Here is a 19,396-nt window from a genome sequence, read left to right on the forward strand (position 1 = left end):
TTCATCTTTTTGAAATGGAAATTCTATATTCATTTCCTCTGTCAAAGGATGACAAGTGATAAGTCCCGACTTGCAGTCTGCCATCTTCTGAAAATTGCTTTCAAGACATTTTACATATTCATACCATGAAAAAATCTCTGATGATAAGTTTGAAGCAAACTCTTTTGGTGTGCAGCTAAATTCAATCCACCCTTTTGTTTCTCACTTGTTTTTCAATGCACCTTAGCCATGGCCTCTCCTCCCATTTATACTGTGGAATATTAATAGGAGAGTGGTTAGAGCAGCTGGGTCTGGGAACCAAATCTGGAAGCTGTCAGACTGATGACAGGCACTTCAGTGCCTACTTACTTCTATTAGACCTAGTGGTGTGGGGGCCTTAAACAATGTCAAGTTGAGCAGCTTATGTGTTCCTGCAAAACTTCCAGATAAGAGGTTTCAGTGTAGCTTCTGCCTTTCCTTCAAGGATGTAAAGGGTACTGAGTGCGAAATAATACAATTTTTATAAGGCTGGGGATGTCTGGTCAAGCTGCAGGCTAGTAATGCAAACATGACACTTGAAATGCAAATGCATCCACGAGAGACAATTTATAAAAGCCCTATAAGGTTCATGGAGGTGTTTTCTTCTGAGCTGCCTTTGCCTGAGCTACCTTCATAATATTTTTTACACAGCAGAAAGATAGATGCAACATGAGATGACAAAAAAATCCACCGGGTTTCTCCCGTATTTCAAGGTCATCTCCCAGCACCCTCCCGTTTTGTTATTTCTCCCGGAAAACTCCCGTAATTTGCATGGCCATCAAACTTAATTTTAAAATCATTGATCCATTCAGGTTGCCAGATTGTATATGAAATACACCCTACACATACACGATCACTTAGTTTCAATTTCAACCGTTTTGTCATAAGCTAAAACCTGGCAACCCAAAACCCAAATAAGGAAGCGGGTGCCAACTGCGCAGCCTGAGTCTCGTCGTAAGCAATCGGGCTAGTTGAATGGCCTACTCCAGAACTAGCTGTTGTGAAATTGTTGGGAATTTAATTTGTTCCCTCGGAGCCAAATCTGACAGCAAGCAGCTTTGGAGTTTTGGAAGTAGGCTGCAGGCAGGCAGCTGGTGGATACATAACTGGCATGCGTAAGGTAATGGTAAGGTAAAAGCAACGACCGAAATGCAGTGTTGAAACACGTGTATGAAACGTATTAAATATGCAAACACTGATCCGGTATAAACACTGACCCCGAAAAAAAAAAAATCTCCCGTATTTGGAAAGCTAAATGTTGACAGGTATGATGTGCACCGAGATATATTTTTTCTAAAAAAAAAAATCCCATCCACTCCGCTAAACTCTAGGAACGCAACCACTAGATGGCGATGAGATTACTTTCCCTCCCTACAGGCGTCAATAAGTTAGCCGGCGGTTTCAAAAGTTCTTACTTCGGAAGCCGGTTTCAAAAGCTATCGGTTGCAGTCTCCTAAACTGCCGGCGTCTTGTACACGCACGGCGTAACCGTTAACAAAACCTCACCGGTTACACAAAAACCGGTGTCGTGTAAACGGTGCCTGAAACCATAGGCCTTGTGAGTTCGTTTGGACGGCGAAACCGCATATGCGTACTGATGACGCCATACTGTAATGCCGATTTCATGGTTGCACCATGCACATGTTTGCCGATTATGTGGCCCTCAGTAACCTATAAATTCAATCATGTGGCCCTCTATGAAAATGAGTTTGACACCCCTGGTTAGACTCTGTGGGCTAAGCCCCCAATGTTTTCAACTGCTGGCGACGCCCCCATCGATAAATTCCATCTTGACATTTAAACTTTTACAATAAATAAAGTATTTCTTGGAGCCCAAACCACTGCATGTCAGTGGTAGTTGGGAGTCACATTTGAAGCATGTTTAAATGCCACTGTACAATCGGCCTTGGGAGGGGATCTTAAATACGCTACTAACTTTAGTGATGACTTTTTGATTACATACTACTTTCTTCATATATGGTTACATTCATTGGGGGAAAGTGGGTAAGGATGCATGTTGACTGAGGATTGTCTTCAAAGCAGCTGAATATAAAGCATAAAATCTGTTTGATGGAAATCCCTCTGAACAGAGCTATTTTCTCCCTTTTACAGTCATTTCCTTTTTATTGACCTTAAAACCTATAGCAGTGCAATGGAGACCAATCTCTGCAGCACCCATACGCATCTGCCAGCTTTCAAATGTGAATGTTAATGCTCTGACTTCTACTGAGTGCGCTAACACATCTATCCTGCCAGACGGTAGAATGAGGGAGAGGGCTGGAGAATTGTCCTCGAACGGCTGCGAGTCTGCAGTTTGCGATTACTCCGGATGGCACTGATGTTATCATTACCATAATCCAGACTGTTTGGATGTGTCCGCTTCATGGCAGTCAGTGTTGTTCCGCCGTCCCATCTCACTCTTCCCCCAGGTCACAGGCTGCAATTATTCCAGCCACTGGCTCTTGGTCGCCTTTTGCAGGGGGAAAGGAAAGGTGAGGAGCGAGAAGGCATTAAGGATGATGAGCCAACACATGGGCCACTTGTTCCCTTTGAACCTACTAATTAATGAACCGGCGTGCTAGGACCACCATGGGAAAGGATTTTGATTGTAGGCCGCTGTGGAATAGGATTTTGTAGATTCTTACAGGCGCAGAAGCAAACTGCTGGCAAGAACATGTCTTAATGACCCGTGAAGAGCTCATTCCTATGTTCTCAGACTCGGGGCCCTATGTTTTCTAGTTTTATATGGCACATGATGGGAATATGACAAAGGGCCCTATGTTCCCAGGAACTTATCTTCCTATAGGTCCTATGTTTCCTAGCTCTATACAGCACATAATTGGAGCCTCTGCATTCGCTAAATAGGACATGGGGATTGTGAGGATAATGGGAAATTGTCGAGGGTTTTTTCTGTTCGTCAGCACGGCTGTATTGCTGTCAGTATTGTAGGTCTACACTTGTGGATAGATGTCAAATGTTGGAGTCATGGGAAAAATATTAACGAAGCACACACCCAAAAGAATACGTTTAAAGAGAGATGAGTACACATAGCAGGGACATTAAACCTGGGAAACATAGATGCGATCTGGCCATTCTCCAAGCATCTGCTGTAGGGAGCCTCCATCCAGCATGCTCCGCTGAAACATGAATAAGAGCTCCCTCTGAGAGCATTTTGTCATTCTAATCGCACCATTCAGAGACCAAGCCAGGGACACAAAAAAGCACGCTTGAAATGGAATAATCTGGAATCTGTTTTATTGAAGATGGAAGTAATGTGATGACTGGGATAATGCTGTAAAATGGGGATGGATCTTAAAATGCAGATGAAGGATAGCTCTGCCCTTGTACTCCTTTATTCCATGAGAACATGTTTACAATGTTTACAGATATAATAAACAAGGATAGAAAAGGAGCATTTTCTTTATAATGGAGGCGATAAAACCTGCATTATGATAGCCTAACACAGTTGTAAACAGAATCATTTCCCCCTCAACTTAAAAAATGAGCAAGTACTCCCAGTCAGTGCATATTCAGAGCATAGCACACTGGTGAAGTTTGTAATTTTAGCATGAAACTGGAAGGAAACAATTCACTTGCAGTCATTCCATAAACAAGGCGTGATTGGTAGTGCACCTGAAAGGTTGTAATGATCTTCTGGATCTCTACATTTATAACCTAGCGACAGGGCTACTTCACACACAAAAAAATCAATAATTTCAATGTCAGTATCTAAAATGCTTATGAATACCAATATTTGAAATCTGTAAGACTTCTGCATCTTATACCATCACATCTTCATAAAAGCAGTCGGCAGAACACATGCCATTGTCAGTGCAGACGTGCCACCTGATAGCCATTTCCTGTAGTTTCTTGTAGGTGAGTTAAGCCTAGTCATAGTGCTTTTTTCCCTTTAGAGATTTCCAAACAAGTTTTTTTAGTCTAGGACTAGGCTTCATCCATGTACTAGAAACTGGCCCCTAAATTGTACACTGAAAAAAAAAACAAGTAAAAAGACCCTGAGAAAAAATATCCTCAATTCTCAATTTTAAAAAAAATCAAACTGCTACATTACTAATTCTTGTCACGACAAAGGGTGCTTTGTCTTGAATTCTCCTTTTTCTCATAAAACTGCAAAAATCCTAAACAATACAAAATTAAGGAAAAGCCTCATAAACTATTGAACAGTCCAAAAATATGATATACTGACATGTATACCCCAAATAAAAACAGTAACAGCACAAATGCAGATAAAAAATTACCAATCTAAAACGGCAGTGTCTAGAAATGAGCAAGACTGGCTGGATTGCTAGTTCCATCACCACACAGTGCAACATGACAACCTCCTAAAAGTCAGGAGAAAATAATAATCTAAAAAGAATACCACTTCACAATCCCGAATATCTACAATGTATCCCTTGTTTTGAAAATGTCCTTCATGCCCGATTGTCTACTTCATCCATGCCAATCAGTGATCCCGACTGTTGTGGTTCAGGTATTGAGTATGTCAGAGGGTCCTGGACTTGGACTTGGTCTAGGTCAGCGAAGGTGAGATCAGGAGCCCAGGTGTCTGGTTCCGAGTCAGGCACGGGCAGATAGCCGCCATCGCGGGGAAGGCACATGCACCAGCCAGCACCGCCCAGGTCTAGCTCGCTGTACTTGTAGCCAGCCCGCTTCAGGATCTTGAAGTCCACCATGTCCTCGGACTCGCTCATCTCCACCAGAATGTTCCAGAAGACACAAGTGAGGAGGATACCCAGCAGCTGGAAGGCAACAGTTATGAGACTTAATGCGCAATAACATTTACAGTGCCCTCCAGAATTATTGCCACATCTGGTAAAGTTGACTAAAAACAGGTATAAGAAATTATCTACATTGGCCACAATTATTGGCACCCTCTAGAAAATTGTACATACAAAATGTAACAGAAGCATTTTTCCATTTATATTCAACTTTAGTTAAAGTTAATCAGAATGCCTGTGAACTTTCAGCAGTAGTTCAGGACTTTCTTTTTCACTAAGGTATGAAAATTAAGCGACAGAGAGGTTAAATCCCCTAGTCTCTGTGGCGCAAGTGCCCGTACCATACACGGGTTCAAGTTTGACCCGGGTAATTTCCCGATCCCACCCCATCTCTCTCCCATTCATTTCCTGTCAGTCTCTTACGGTCTTATATATATATATATATATATATATATATATATATATAATATTGTAGGGCTGTAGGGCCTATTCCAAAGGCCTTGGGAACCTTATTAAGGTGCATGGTATCATTAACCCTTAAAGGTGTAGGTTTTTGAACATTCTAAGTTCTGCAACAATTGAAGGTTCTAAAATTCTATGTTGAATTCAATGAACCCAGATATTCTTTAGAACGTTCATTTCCCAACATTCCCGTCACACCGGTGTGACGGTACTCCTTTAAGGGTTAAGTCATGAAGAAACATTTTCAATGAAAATTTCTCAATCTCTGCCAAGACACTAAAAGTGGGTCATGACTGGATCATTCAGCAGGTCAATGAACCAAAACAAACGTCCAGATCAAAACAAATATGGTTTACTGAACACAAAATCAAGATTCTGCCATTGCCATCTCAGTCCCTGATCTAACCTCCATAGAAAACCTGTGGGGTGAGTCATAGAGGATAATGCACAATTGAGGACCTAGAAATCTGGAGAGATTTTGTAGAGGAATAGTCTGAAATCCCTTGCCTTGAATTCTTCAACTTTATGGGATGTCATAGGAGAATATTACGAGAATATTGTTTTATTGGCAAAAGGAGGCTTAACAAAGTATTACATGCAGGGGTGCCAATAATTGTGATCTTTTTGTTAATAATATTAATTTCTTTATGAGGTATTTTTGTTTCTGAGAATTAATTTGCTTCCCCTCAAGGTTGGATTTGTCCTCATTGTTGTGAGATTGTGAGATTTCAATAAATCAGCAAAATATGATTTTTGCATATTCGTTTTCTGTCAACTCTACCAGGGGTGCCATTAATTCTGGAGGGCACTGTATTGTAGGATAATTGCCCATGATACTAATTTAACTGCTAAAACATTTGTGGATGTCAGCTACAAATGTCCCAGCCATTATTCTTGGACAACAGGTAAATGTGCATAGTTTTATTGGAAACCCTTAAAACAGCATAGGTGAAAGAATTGTAAATTTTTGTAATTTTTGTTTTTATTTTGTTTGGTGAATTCTGTTGTTACAAGGTATTCATGCAGCTCTGGGATAGTGGGAGAAATATTGTGATAATTGTGACACTGACGTTGACCAGGCAATGAGCCAGGATGTTAATTATAGCTCTCAAGCCGTAAATGATGCATGATTGCATTACATGTGCAACACTAATTGACATCCAAAAATACTTGTACCAATTTTGCTTCGCAATGGATGTGAGAACTGGGACAGGATTAGCAAAACTGTCATCCATAGCTCGGGGTAACAGAGCAGTCTAAAAAAACAATGGTACTAAAACTTAATGGGAAGCAGTGATGAACCAGGTGATTCCAAAGCAGGACTCCAGCCAGAAATATATTGGAATGTACTCTGACCTGTCTAAAGGACTCCTGTCCATCTCTGCTGTACCAGGACTGCCCCTGTGATTTACTGGGTCGAGCGGTCATCCCCGTTCATGCCCTCCCCTTCCCAAGCGCGGGATGTTCAGGTCAGCGGTGACAAGTTTCCTAAGCAGCGCCACACACACCCCATTTCCCCTTCCCTTAATTGGGCTAATCATCTAATGGAAAGTCTGGAGCTGCACAAAACATGCGTGTGCATGACACTGACACTGCCCTCTCACCTCACCACAGGAGACCCGCCAGTCAGTCACAGAGAGACAACAGGCTCTCTCTCTCTCTCTGTGTGTGTGTGTGTGTGTCTGAGTAAGGTTGATAGAAAGAGAGAGAGGTAATTATCAGTGTGCACACTCTAGGTGTGTGTAGGAGAGAGAGTGCACGATAATGAGGAAGGGGTGAAGTCAGTCAGGAAAGGTAACGCTGTAAAAAACGCCTCTAAAAACGCGAGCTGATGAAGATGATAAATATGATGAATGTGACGAAGACAATGATGAAAGTAATGACAAAGACGGTGGTGCAGGACTAGAGACAGAGTCGGGATGAGTGTTGAGGCATCACCATCACACCTTTGGTGAACACGTAGCCCTGAGTAGGAGGCCCTGCCCACTTCCTAGCGGCAACACCCATTTCCTTTGTTCATTACAGACACGGAGGTCTTAATGAAGTGATAGATAAACACAGAGGATGCAAAGCAATCAAAATGGAAATGCAGCAGGGGTGTTTGAAAATCCCCTATGAGAGAGAGAGATGGAGAAATAGGAAGATAGGAAGATAGAGAAAGAGAGTATGACAGAGAGGGAGAGAGGAGGAGAGAGTATGACAGAAAGAGAGAGAGAGCAAGAGAGAGTATGACAGTGAGAGAGAAAGAGTTTGTGCACGCAGTGAATAAGGTGGATGGTGGAGGATTTCATAATCACTATTCCATTTTTACCATCACACTAACACGTCCCCCAATATAGACCAGTCACTATGCACCTAACCCCTCGGTCAAAATTGTGGCTTGCGGTGGTATTTCAATATGAATACATCCACCTGAGAGTGTGTGTCTGTGTGTGTGAGTGTGTATGAGAGCAGGGGAAAGATGGGAAATAGGCTTTTAGCACAATCCTTTTTGTGCTGCCATAAACTGTCCTCTCCAGGTATCTGAATTCTGCAGGGCTGCCAGTTAAAATGTTGCAATGGAATTTCAATATGAATGTATCTGCTAGTACAGGGGTGGGCAACTAATATCCCCGAGGGGCCACATGACAAACTGGGACTGTTGAGGAGGGCCGGACCCAAAATACCGAACTCAAGTCTGAACTCAATTCTGTCTAAGTCTATTCTGTTCTTGTATAACATTAAGTAAATCATATGGTTTTGTTTACTACTCGTAAGAACAGATGAAAATGTGAGGGAGACCAAGGGAAAAACAGCAATAGGCTACTTAATCTATGTCCAGTATTTAATCCTCATTCTCGAAAATGATTTTTTGACATTGTCAGTTTTCAAAGACTGATATAAAAAAAGTACTACAATATCTATAATTAGGCTAGGCCATGAAAATGTGAAGAAGTCAGTACAACCATGTCCCACCATTTCATCAAAACTCAGCAATATTTCATCATTAAATCATTACCATCATTCAATTAACTCTATGCAGAATTAGACTATGAAAATGTGGAGCAGACAATAGTAGGCTGTCATAATCATCATGCACAAAGAAAACTATTTTAAAAATGTAGGCTATGTTTTTGCTTTAACTTTATGCACAAAACTGTGATTGGTCAACTCGCCCTGTGTGTTGAGCCGGCTGCTTCAAGCAACCTGTGGGTAGTAGCATCATACTAGTTAGCTAACAAATAAGCTTTGCAAATAAACTCAGACATATTTTGGTTACAGTGACCGGGTTATCCGAATGTAAACTGTCTACCTGCCAGTAACGCTTTGAAATTAACACTTCGTATCGCCAACAAACAGCAGGAGTTCATTCTGACAACCTTTGCGGTGGTGATCGACGCAGACATAAGAGACACAAAACTTTGAAAGGTTTACGCCGACTTAAAGGCAACTGCATTGTGTCGATGCAGAAGCATAAATTCTATTCACCAGTACATCAGTGAGGGTGTTTACATCGTATGCATCCACGCACAAATGTATGGGCGTACAAATAGCAGTCGCTTTCAAAATAAAAGCAACGATATTGATTTGCGTGCATTATCTCTATGCTAGGCTCTTGACTATTGTTCTTTTACGGACCTTACGCGGGCCGGTCAGGGAAAGCCCACGGGCCGGATGTGGCCCGCGGGCCGTATGTTGCCCATGTATGTGCTAGTATATTTGTGTGTGTGTGTGTGTGTCTGTGTGTGTGTGTGTGTGTGCAGGGGACAACAACAAAGAGTGTCTGTTCTGAATGACATCTACCTGTGGCAGGCCAACTGCACAGCAGAGCCCAATGGTAGCGCCAATGTTGTCTCCCATCCAGAGATTGACCGCATGGATGCAGCCACGAACGTGAATCACTCCATCCAGAACCTCCCGCTTGAACGAAAAACAACAGAAGGACAAGAAGGATAAAACAAGAGAAGAGGACAGAGATGGAGAGATGAGCGAGAAGAGACAAAAGAATTGTTATGGGATGTCTAAGTGATACTGTTGCCACAGCAACAGACATAACACCATCAAATTAATACAAAAATAATAGACTTGATGGAACTATTAATTATTGTGTCAATGCTGTTGTTTGTCTGTTTTTCTCCCTGTATCGCCAGTAAAAAAAGCAAAGAGCTGAAATAACTGCAGCGGCAGCAGTAAGTGACAAGAGCTGATGGAATATAGTCTGTGCTTTTGTGCAGTAAATAATCTCACGGCCACTCCAATCTCCATCACTTAAACCACTTCAGACCCTCCATTCCAAAACAAATGGCCCCAAAGCATCCTCCATTTCAAAATAAATATAAGGCAACAAACACAACTGCTCTTTGAATGGATTACACCAATCAGTCTGCTAAGATGATGTGGAAGTGTAATCAAATTAAAAGGTTCACATGGTGTGGTTTTACCACACACTGATGTGGATGCCTCTGTGCAGTGATGGCAGTTCAAAGGCCTGAAACACTCACCTGCTGTTTCAAAGTCTGGAAGCCACAGAGCGTGTTGACAACCTCTCCCACCTGATTTGCAAAAAGAAAGGAAGGACGTCAACCTGAGCATGTGTGAATAAAAGGTGACCACAGTGATTACAGGCTTGACCTGACATGAGATATCATCACACTAGAAGGCTTTGTCGCCATTAGGAGACATCAGAGTTTTGTCTGAAAGGCTGAAGTGGCTTCATTCCACGAGTGAATCAGAAACCTTCTGGTCACCTAATAAATGCTACAAAGTGAACACATTGGCTAACTTAGGGTGTGATGAGACCCCTCATAGGGGATCAATAGGGTCTGCTATTCTTTTGATCAATAAGCAATCACTCAGTCTGTGCACCTCTGCATCTCTCTTAGGGCAGAAAATTGGCAAGCACAGGAGGGCGTCAACTTGAATTTCTACCAGTGACAGCAGCTATCACTGCAGGTAATTCTTTGTTCTGTCATTAATTTTAATTCCTCGCTTGGCTGCGCAGTGCCACTGTGAGGACAAACTTAAACAGCCTAGCACCCGGAACGATGAGATCTGTGAGTGTGTATCAAGCGATTCCGTTTTTATCAGTGCCAAATATCGCTGGGTAGCGTGGCAGGTAGCGAGGACCCCAGGCTAAACCATGGCTCTCACAAACGCCCCCATCCAATCATTTAACCTATTTGTTGATAAAAACCTACGATCCACACCAAGTATTCTTTCACCTTCATGGGTTTAACTCTATTCAGTCTGTGAGGCAATTATGTTTGGCTGCACTTAACCAAATAGAAAACTCCTTAAACAACAGGATATTGGAAGAGAAAAGGTCTGAATCTAAAGAAAAATTTAACCATTTCAATTCCGAGTTGGCTGAAACTTAATAAGGCATTGCAATTTTACTCTGTAATTAAATGCCACTGACATTTAATACAATTTGGCTACAAAATGGCCTGATTAAATTCTAGCCAGGGACTGATTTGAGGCGGCCAAACAATCAGGGTGCTAATGTAATTTATCAGCACGGAAGTCAGCTATTGCCAAGGGACAAAACCTCACAGAGCCCCCACAATGACTCACTCAAATATAAACATATACATGGACTGTATGCATAATTCATACAATTGTACAGTATAAAAGTATTGCCATGCCCATGACCATTACCAGTGTGTCTTCTGACGTGAGCTTCATAAACCAATAAGCTAGAGTTTACTCATTCCCTCCGAGTATGTGTCTAGCCTCCCAATCCATAACTGCACCATTAGCAAGAGCTAGAACCATTAGCCTCATATGATCTTGTATTGGGAGCCACTCAGAGCCCATGATGGGGCCTCTTGCTGGATAAAGAGCAGCAGCTAATCCGATCCCACTCACTGGGCTCATGGAGCTCTCCTCTCTTACTGTAGAGCAGGGGGCAAGCCCCCAGACATGCAATTCAATGGAAATGGAAAGAGCCATCAATGCTGGGTTTGCCTCATTGCTGATGGAGGTCTGAAGGATAGGCAGCTGGGTTGGGACTGGACAGGACTGGACTGCTCACCTGAGACACACAGCACGTGTACGGAACTCCGCAAGCCAGGGGACCCGTGCCGTTGCAGAAGTGGTACTGATTGACGCCCCAGTCCTTGTACTCATCTCCACCGCAGCAGGAGAACTAGGGAGTGGAGGAGAAAGAGAGGATGAGTCAGTGTGGGAAGGAGAGTGAATAAATAACAGGTAGAGAGGCAGGGGAAAGGAGAGAATGGGGGAGAGAGAGAGAGGGGAGAGAGACTACTACTTACCACTACTGGGTTATCTCTTTTTTTACAGCTCTCAACTCGGCATAAACCATTTTTTTTTTTAGTTTCGACCTTTTTTAAATGACCTTTTAATGGACAAAAAGGCATCCAAAAGAAATTAGCATAATTGTAAGTGGTTTAATTCAGTGGCAGCCTTTTAAATCCATATATTGAAATCCAGGTGAGTGGTATGAAATTGCTGCTAAATCCAACATGAGACAGCATACTGACTTAAATCTCACTGCTATTTCTGCCAGAGGAGAACAGATAGTTGAGGGGAAGATTGGCTTCGAGTGGTACCATGGCACCGTGATTAAATTGAACACTTAATTAAAAGCTACTATTTACACTTTGCAATGGGAAACCTAATCTCTGCTCAGCTGAATGGTGTATAAAAAGGGCCTCTTCTCCATCTTCCACTCTGAGGGATGGTTATGGCTTGGGCAGAGTTTCTTATTTACACACACTGATGGAGTGCTGGGGGGGGCAGTAGCACAGTGCAGAGTAGACCTGTGTAAAATGACCCTTTTGTGTCACATGTTTCCCAGTTAATAGATTCAACCACTTATCTGAGCTCTCACCTTTCGCTGCACATAGTCCAAGATGTTCTTAAAGTCCAGATCATCGTAGTAGTGCTTTATGCCCTCTCGAATGGTCTTGTGGAACAAGGCAGCTGTCTGTGCAGGAAAGGGCAGAAAGACTGATGAGATTTCACTTGAGGGAGAAATGGGCTCATTACAAACGCTATAATAATAATCGTCTTAAACTGTCTGAGAAAATGTGATGATTCAGTCACCTTCCTTTCGAAAATGAGAGCTATGATGAGGCCCAGCGCCTGCAGGGCCAGCAGAGCACACAGCACACAGAGAAACTGCAGTGGAAGGAGAGAGAGAGAGAGAGAGAGAGAGAGATGAGAACAAGTGAAAGATGTGTTTACAAGAGACAAAAACTCTCACCACAGTGACCACCTCTTCACATACTTAACGTCACACTCAAACTGACCTTACTTTCCACCCAAAGAAGCCATCGAGAGCACTGATTGACTACACACTTTACCCCAAACAAATAAGCTAAACAACACACGCATAGCCCACCGCCGCTGGCTGTGCAGCATGTTTATGATGTTTGGTCCGCCTGCCACGGAAGGCCATTAGGTGCCATAATAAGCGCCATTACTCACCATGTGCAGCAGTGTCTTGTTGTCCCTGAGCGAGCCCACCATGCCCACCAGCGAGACGGTGAACATGACCAGGCCCAGCAGGATGAGCACCACGGCCGGGGCCAGGAACACGCCCTCCAGTGTGCGGTTCCTCTGCCGCTCCACCTCAGCGTACAGCCCCACGCACAGCACGCACAGGCCCAGGAGCTGTGAGGAGGAAGAAAGGAAGGAATTAGAGAGACTGAGGATGGATCCACCACAGCATCAAACTGAATAGAACATTTCTAAGCCTCAAGTGTTCGTGATGTAGACTACAGCTAGTGTGACCCACGATGTCAAAAAAATATTGACTCACTGAGAATTCCTCTGGATATTCACAATATGACTCATATTTCAAATATGGGTCAAATATTCTAGCTTCTAATTCTAGTGCTTATCACCTAACTAGAACTGACATTTAACTGTATAAAAACAGCACTCACTGATGTACTTTTCTTATTGTACTCTACCTTTTAAATTTGTTTTAAATTGCTCTAGAATTGTTGGGAGACTTGTTTTAAAAGCTTTAAGCTGTTTACCGCGTTGTAAGTCGCTTTGGGTAAAAAGAGTCAGCCAAATGTATGTAATGTAATGTAAAATATGCTCCGTATATTGGGAATGTAATAAGAAGTATCTGGTCAAAAATATCTCATATTACAGGCCTATTTCACCCAGGAGAATAGCACCATGGAGCAGCATCTTCCTTCCAAGCTGCCAGCTGCAGTTAGTTGTATGGCAGGTGGCCATGTGTTCATGCATCATTTAAACACATCTGGGTTGAACAGACAGTGGCAAGTGTAGGTTTAAACGTCCACTGATGCTCTGTCACATACAATGCCAGCAGATGCGTGTCTAAACTGACTGTCAGAATAAGGAGGTGCGTGACCATGACTTAAAGTTGGAAACTGACCTAAAAAGGGACCCGTGTGAGAGCAAGTTTTTGACATGAGGGCAGTGAGCACTATCTAATCTGATTAGGCTTGGCGTCATGTCATGATGGGCTCGTCCTGATGGATCCTAATGGATTTACTATTACTTGAGTCTGATTGATCTGTGCTGCTCCTCCTTATGTCAAAATGCAAATGTTCCTTCATGCAGGAGATTGAAACAGACGGGCTTCTAGGCTTTCTCCACTGCCGGGTTTCCAGCCTTTCATAGCATCTCGTTGCACCAATGGTTATTAATTACCCTGAGGCATAACTGGCTGCACTCCATTCTACATCTCCATGTTCCCCATGCAATATAACCTCCAGCAAAGATGTGGGGACAGACAAACAACGTCATGTTAGCTAAATGAGAAAAAAAATTGTGTTTCCACTACAATCGTGCTTGTGACGGGGGCTATAGCTAGCCAGCCTGCTGCAAATCACTGTTGTCCTACGAGGCGTGGGGGATCCATTTGCCGTGCTTCAAACAGCTGGCAGCCAACTGTAAAGCCAGAGATGGGCATGAGTTCTCGCCACCTGCATATTGATTTTTAATTTACGAGAAGGGCCATTTCCTAAACGTTCTTTCTCTCTCGCTGGTTCTCTCTCGCTCTCTCTCTCATCTATGGTTAACAACAGCCAGCATCTCTAACCTTGTCCAATCTCCAGCACACACCTATCATATGATACCCTTATTAATTTGACAGAGGGCCACAGTGGCCCCTGTTCAACATTCGAATCTCTCTGAATGAAAGGAGTGGGCAGGAAGCAATAAAAGTGAGACAGGTTTGCCACTTTGCGGCTTCAGTGCTGCGAGAGCTATTGTTGTGCTCAGAGAAGACTCTAAATCACTAGGCAGGGGCAAGAGCCAGAGAGAGAGAGAGAGAGAGAGAGAGAGAGATTAAAAAGAAAACAAGAGTGCAAATCAAACTGAGCCTCAGAGAGAGACTAATACATGGCAAAGAGCAGTGATAAAAACAAAAACAGGAGATGAGTGGAGCACAAAGACTGGGTTATTAGAAGATAGGCCAGGTTCTCCACGAAGAGTCATCAGGATTGTCTGTAGTAAAACAAAATACTAAATGTGGGCTAAGCTACTCTAAGATCACACTCATCTAAGTTCATGAATTTAAAAGAGTAGTCCAACACAGCTTAATCTGGAGGACAGAACTAAAGGTAAATTAAGATAACAACTTTTATTACTCTTAGTGCTGACCTAGGCCTATACAAAATCAAATCAGAGAGATAAGCATCTCACCACTTTAACACTTTTCAGATAACACTTTGTAGCTCTGCGCATAAAATAATTGTCCCAGATGACATAGAGGTAGATATTTCACTTCAATCTTTGCTGGAATTAAGCGCGGGAAAAACTCAAGTCAGAGGGGGAATCAGTAACCAATAGGGGGTGTTTAATGCAGTGCAATTTCAACAGAGGTCTGACATTAAATAGTACACAGTCCATAAAACTCAAACAAATCCCAATGGATGTTGTGTTCACTCTGAAATCAGTGAAATGTGCTTCTTAAAGGCAGATCATTTTTTATGTGTTTAAAAGTGTATATGCAAGAAAAACCTACATATTCAGTATTACATTTCAGTTGCTATCCACTGAGTCCAGACCAAGATTCACTAGGCCTACTACACTGTAGCCTGGCACACTGTTGCCTACAGGGTTGATTATAAAAAATCATCAAAACTGGATGCCATCAAGCACACAGCCTCGTTTGTTGGCTCAGGGCAGTCATAGAGACTGACCTTTCTTTACCTGAGAGAGTTTGATTGATTTATATGGCAAATCAAAATCACTCAAAGTTTGTTTGTATTTTACCAGTAGTGTGCTAATAGTGTAGAGTAAATGATGCACTATAGCCTACCTTGATTAAGGATAGACTTTTCCTTTTAAACTTGAATGGATATTAAATATGTAAGACAGTTTAAAATTCAACTGAGTTTCTATTCTAAAGAGCCTACTATGAAAGCTTTAGGCCACATCGGTAATTTCAGCAGGGCCATAATAATTCCTACACGGGCTCAGTGTCTCTAGAGATCCTGTCTCTTTAAATATTCCCAGTGCGCCTTGTCCCACGCCCTGTCTGGTTCATGTTGACATGTTAACAAAACAAAGAGTTACTGTTTGGACTGATGCTCGCTCTGAAACCCATTAAATTATTTCCATGCTTATAACAATGCTATGAACTAGAGGCCTAAATGCAATAATACATACAAAATGACGGTTCCTGTAAAATCATTGCCCCAAAGACACATTTGTTTAGGAACTTGCCAGATACAATTCATGCTGTCAACAATAACCCTGGGACGCACAACTATACATTTTTATGTAGAATTTGTCTATGGGTTGCTAGTGCAGGTGGAAAACGAAATAGCCTATGATATGATGTCCAGTTTGAATTTAGTGAGGAATTTATTGTCTGAGGCACCAAAGTCTCTGTACCGCGTGCTGCTAAATCTAGCTAACGTTAATATTAGCACACTGTTTCTAAGAGAAACCACAATGTGATACTTACCGAAAAGAGCATAGAGTACACGTTTAGGGTGAACTTGATAATATAGTAGAAGCGAATGTTGTCTTTCCATTTTGAGTAATAATCTGGTCATGTTGAATAGCTGCTACCCTACTGTCTTACAAATGGTTTCATTCATGCTAGTTTAAGGAGTCTACAAATCGCCTGAATAACAAGACAGTTGCTTTATTTTACCTTCATTTTCTGAGCTAGGATTTGATTTAGAAACTGATAGACGACTGTCGATGACAGCGCCGCGTAGCCTACACTGTATGAAATATTCAAAATGTTCTACACGTAAACAATAACAACTTCCGTGCCGCTGTCCATGTTGCCTTTGTAAAACACACTTAAAGGGCCAGCATCACCAGCAGCCTGAACACGAAAAGAAACAGTAGCCGTCGTCGTTGTCCTTGTTTTAGACAAGTATGTTACTTTAAATAGTCAGTGAAACAACGTAGCCTACGACGATATCACAATATGCTGAGACAAAGACTGCTTGCTTTAGCGCCTGAAATAAATAGGTCGCTAGCCTATTCAGGTTCTGGGCTATTTAATTGGCTAATGCTTCGCATCCACCTTGCTTTGTTTCGAGGATGTAGGCTATAGCAAGCAGGACAACACGACTGTGGACTTGCATTCTATTGCATCATCTTTTAAGTCATATTAGGCTACTTAGTGTTGAGATTGGACAGACAAAAATATTTACTATAACTTAACAGGCTATAGCACGCCTTCATTTAGCCAAGCTTTACCTCTGATAATCCAAGTCTTGTCAAGATAACTGGCAAAACTGTGGCCTAGATAGTATGGGGAATTGTGTTATTTTAGGAACGATTCATATAGATTTTTGCAACTGGTGTTTTTTTACTTGCTAGGACCCCACTGAATACAAAACAACCTGTTTCCGATTTTTTTTTCCATTTTCAGTGCCAAAATTCAAGATGGCGGACAATATATGGGGGAAAATAATATAAAGGCTGGTCAACTTTTTTATAAATATACACCTAATAAGGTAGACAAGTGAGATACAGACTATTTTCAAAAGATGTATTACATCATTTGCCAAAAAAATTGGAGAAAAAATGGAAAAAATTAAAAAAAAAAAAAAAAAAAAATCTGCATCTGTTTCATTATTGAAGAGTTCAACAAAACATTGTCATTGTCACTCAAGTATTTATCCTCACCACTGTCACTGTCTTTTTAATATTGGTGTACATCTCCTCAGAGCCTTCACACCTGCAAAGTTGCGTGAATGGTAAGTTGTTACTCTTGCAAGAGCACCTTATACTGCATTGGCTGGCAACACTTCACAAGTTCCACAACAGCCTCTGGTGCTGGTGGAAGTTTTGACAGAAGAGGAGCCCATTGCCCCTCAACAATTTGTCTCCATCCCAGTGATAGTGAGTCAAGAATCTTTGGAGCAGGCACTGTATCTTGTGCCCAAACATTTGCTTGCCTGTGTGCTTTCAGAATTTCAATTTAATTTCAGTTATAGAGCGACAAAACATTACACATGTCTCATGGCGCTTTACAGAGTGTTAAACATTCAGACAGAGCCCATGAGTAACAGGGGCAAGGAAAAACTCCCAAGAATGGGAGAAACATATAGGATGAAACCTCAAGCAGATCCACGACTCAACGGCCTGACCCATCTGCCTGGGGTCAGTTACAGGACAGTAAGGTCTATATACAGAGAATAGAACATGGTATTTAGAGCCACCTGAGGTATATGTTACAGTGGTTGGATGGTTACATAACCAGTATGATAATGCATGAATCCTATTTAGTGTTAAGTTCAAATAATCCAGTGTAGGGGATGAATTGTCCATAGGAATTAGGAGTTGTCATCGGGCAAATAGTGGGTCGCTAGGCTGCGCGGGCAGGAATCCGAGCATGGGGACAGCAATAGGCGATGGTAGGGCAATCATAGGGATGGGATTTCCCTAGTTTTTCCACTCCCTGGTTGGGTTTTAGAGTTTTAAACATGTTCCACCAAAGGGCTTTAGCTGTTTGAAAATCATGTTTTGAGGAGCTGACACACAAATTTCTCACATCCAGCTAACACGTCTGGAGATGGATGAGGACCTACTACAAGCCTACAAAGTGTGTTAATGACATCATCATGACTTGATTGACTTGAAACAGAAACCTTTCCTTTCCCACGGGATAAACGATAAATGGCGGGACAAACGGTTGACTTTCAATTTCCTGATAGGATACAATAGGATACCCTCGATAGGTCCACCGACTCTATACACGATGTGATTGTCCTGAGCGAAGATTGCTGTTTCTGAAACCAGTCACAATTCATGGTTGAAGGCAGACTTAGCTGTAGTGGGCAGCATTAGGCTTGCATATAATCAACAAATTCATATGTTCCCACAATTTCCTGCAAGTCCTGTTAACAGAATTATTGAAGACCAAAGAGCTCATTGTGGACTTCAGGAAGTCTAAAGCTAGCACACACACCCATTCTCATCAATGGGACTGAAGTGGAGTGTATCACCAGCTTCAGATTTCTGGGTGTACACATCTCTTGGACCTCTCTTGGACCCTCAACACCTCTACCCTGATCAAGAAGGCTTACCAGCATCTCTTCTATCTGAGGAGGCTAAAGAAGGTCCACCGACCTCCTCAGATCCTGGTGAACTTCTACCCCTGCACCATCAAGCGTATCCTTACCAACTGTGTCACAGTTTGGTATGGCAACTGCTCTGCCCACAACCGAAAAGCACTGCAGAGGGTGGTGAAAACTGCCCAACGCATTCCTCACTCCCCTCCACTGAGGCCATCCAGGGCAAGCAATGCTTGCATAAGGCGCACAGCAGGTTCAAAGGAAGCTTCTTTCCTGCAGCTGAAGTCAATGCCTCCTTGCCTGTGCCTGTTGAGGTGTCCATGACCATGGCAACCTTGACAGGGACAACAAGGAGGCAGACCCCCCCAAATGTATGTTGTTCATACATTGTTCACATTACATAGCCATATTTATTCTGCTCTTATAAGGTAACTGTTAATACACTGCACATATTTATATTCCTCTAAACCTCTCTACTTTATACAAATCAACTGTATACTACTGTCTACACTGCACTATATTTCTTGACCTGTCTATGCACCACCTGTCTATACTTTGCAGTGTTTCCCACAGAATTCAGTTCTATTTGTGGTGGTAGGTGATGGTGGGGGTTGCAACAGTTTTGCGCAGCATGTTTATGATCCTAACCTGATTTAATCACGATTTAACCAGTCATTTTCTATGCCAACAACAATCCTT

The 19,396-nt window shown here is 42.3% G+C and overlaps 2 protein-coding genes across 3 annotated transcripts in view; both read right to left on the reverse strand.

The window, feature by feature from the left end:
* slc4a5a (solute carrier family 4 member 5a) overlaps positions 1–2,397 on the reverse strand; it is a 28,432-nt gene extending 26,035 nt beyond the window's left edge. For both annotated transcript variants that reach the window (XM_048242523.1, XM_048242522.1), the window contains exon 1: positions 2,370–2,397. The gene's annotated coding sequence lies outside the window, so the exon portion shown is untranslated. The remainder of the gene's footprint in view (positions 1–2,369) is intronic.
* An 859-nt stretch (positions 2,398–3,256) lies between these two features.
* On the reverse strand, positions 3,257–16,698 carry zgc:110329 (uncharacterized protein LOC550500 homolog). The gene is made up of 8 exons (XM_048242526.1): positions 16,123–16,698; positions 12,651–12,836; positions 12,267–12,341; positions 12,052–12,147; positions 11,233–11,346; positions 9,701–9,751; positions 9,003–9,119; positions 3,257–4,778 (listed from the first exon to the last, which is right to left on the reverse strand). Exons 1-8 carry the CDS (start codon positions 16,132–16,134, stop codon positions 4,452–4,454), a joined length of 978 nt encoding a protein of 325 aa, XP_048098483.1. The 5' UTR covers positions 16,135–16,698; the 3' UTR covers positions 3,257–4,451.
* Between the last annotated feature and the right edge of the window lie 2,698 nt (positions 16,699–19,396).

Source organism: Alosa alosa, chromosome 5, assembly GCF_017589495.1.
Source record: "Alosa alosa isolate M-15738 ecotype Scorff River chromosome 5, AALO_Geno_1.1, whole genome shotgun sequence".
Classification (NCBI taxonomy): domain Eukaryota; kingdom Metazoa; phylum Chordata; class Actinopteri; order Clupeiformes; family Clupeidae; genus Alosa; species Alosa alosa.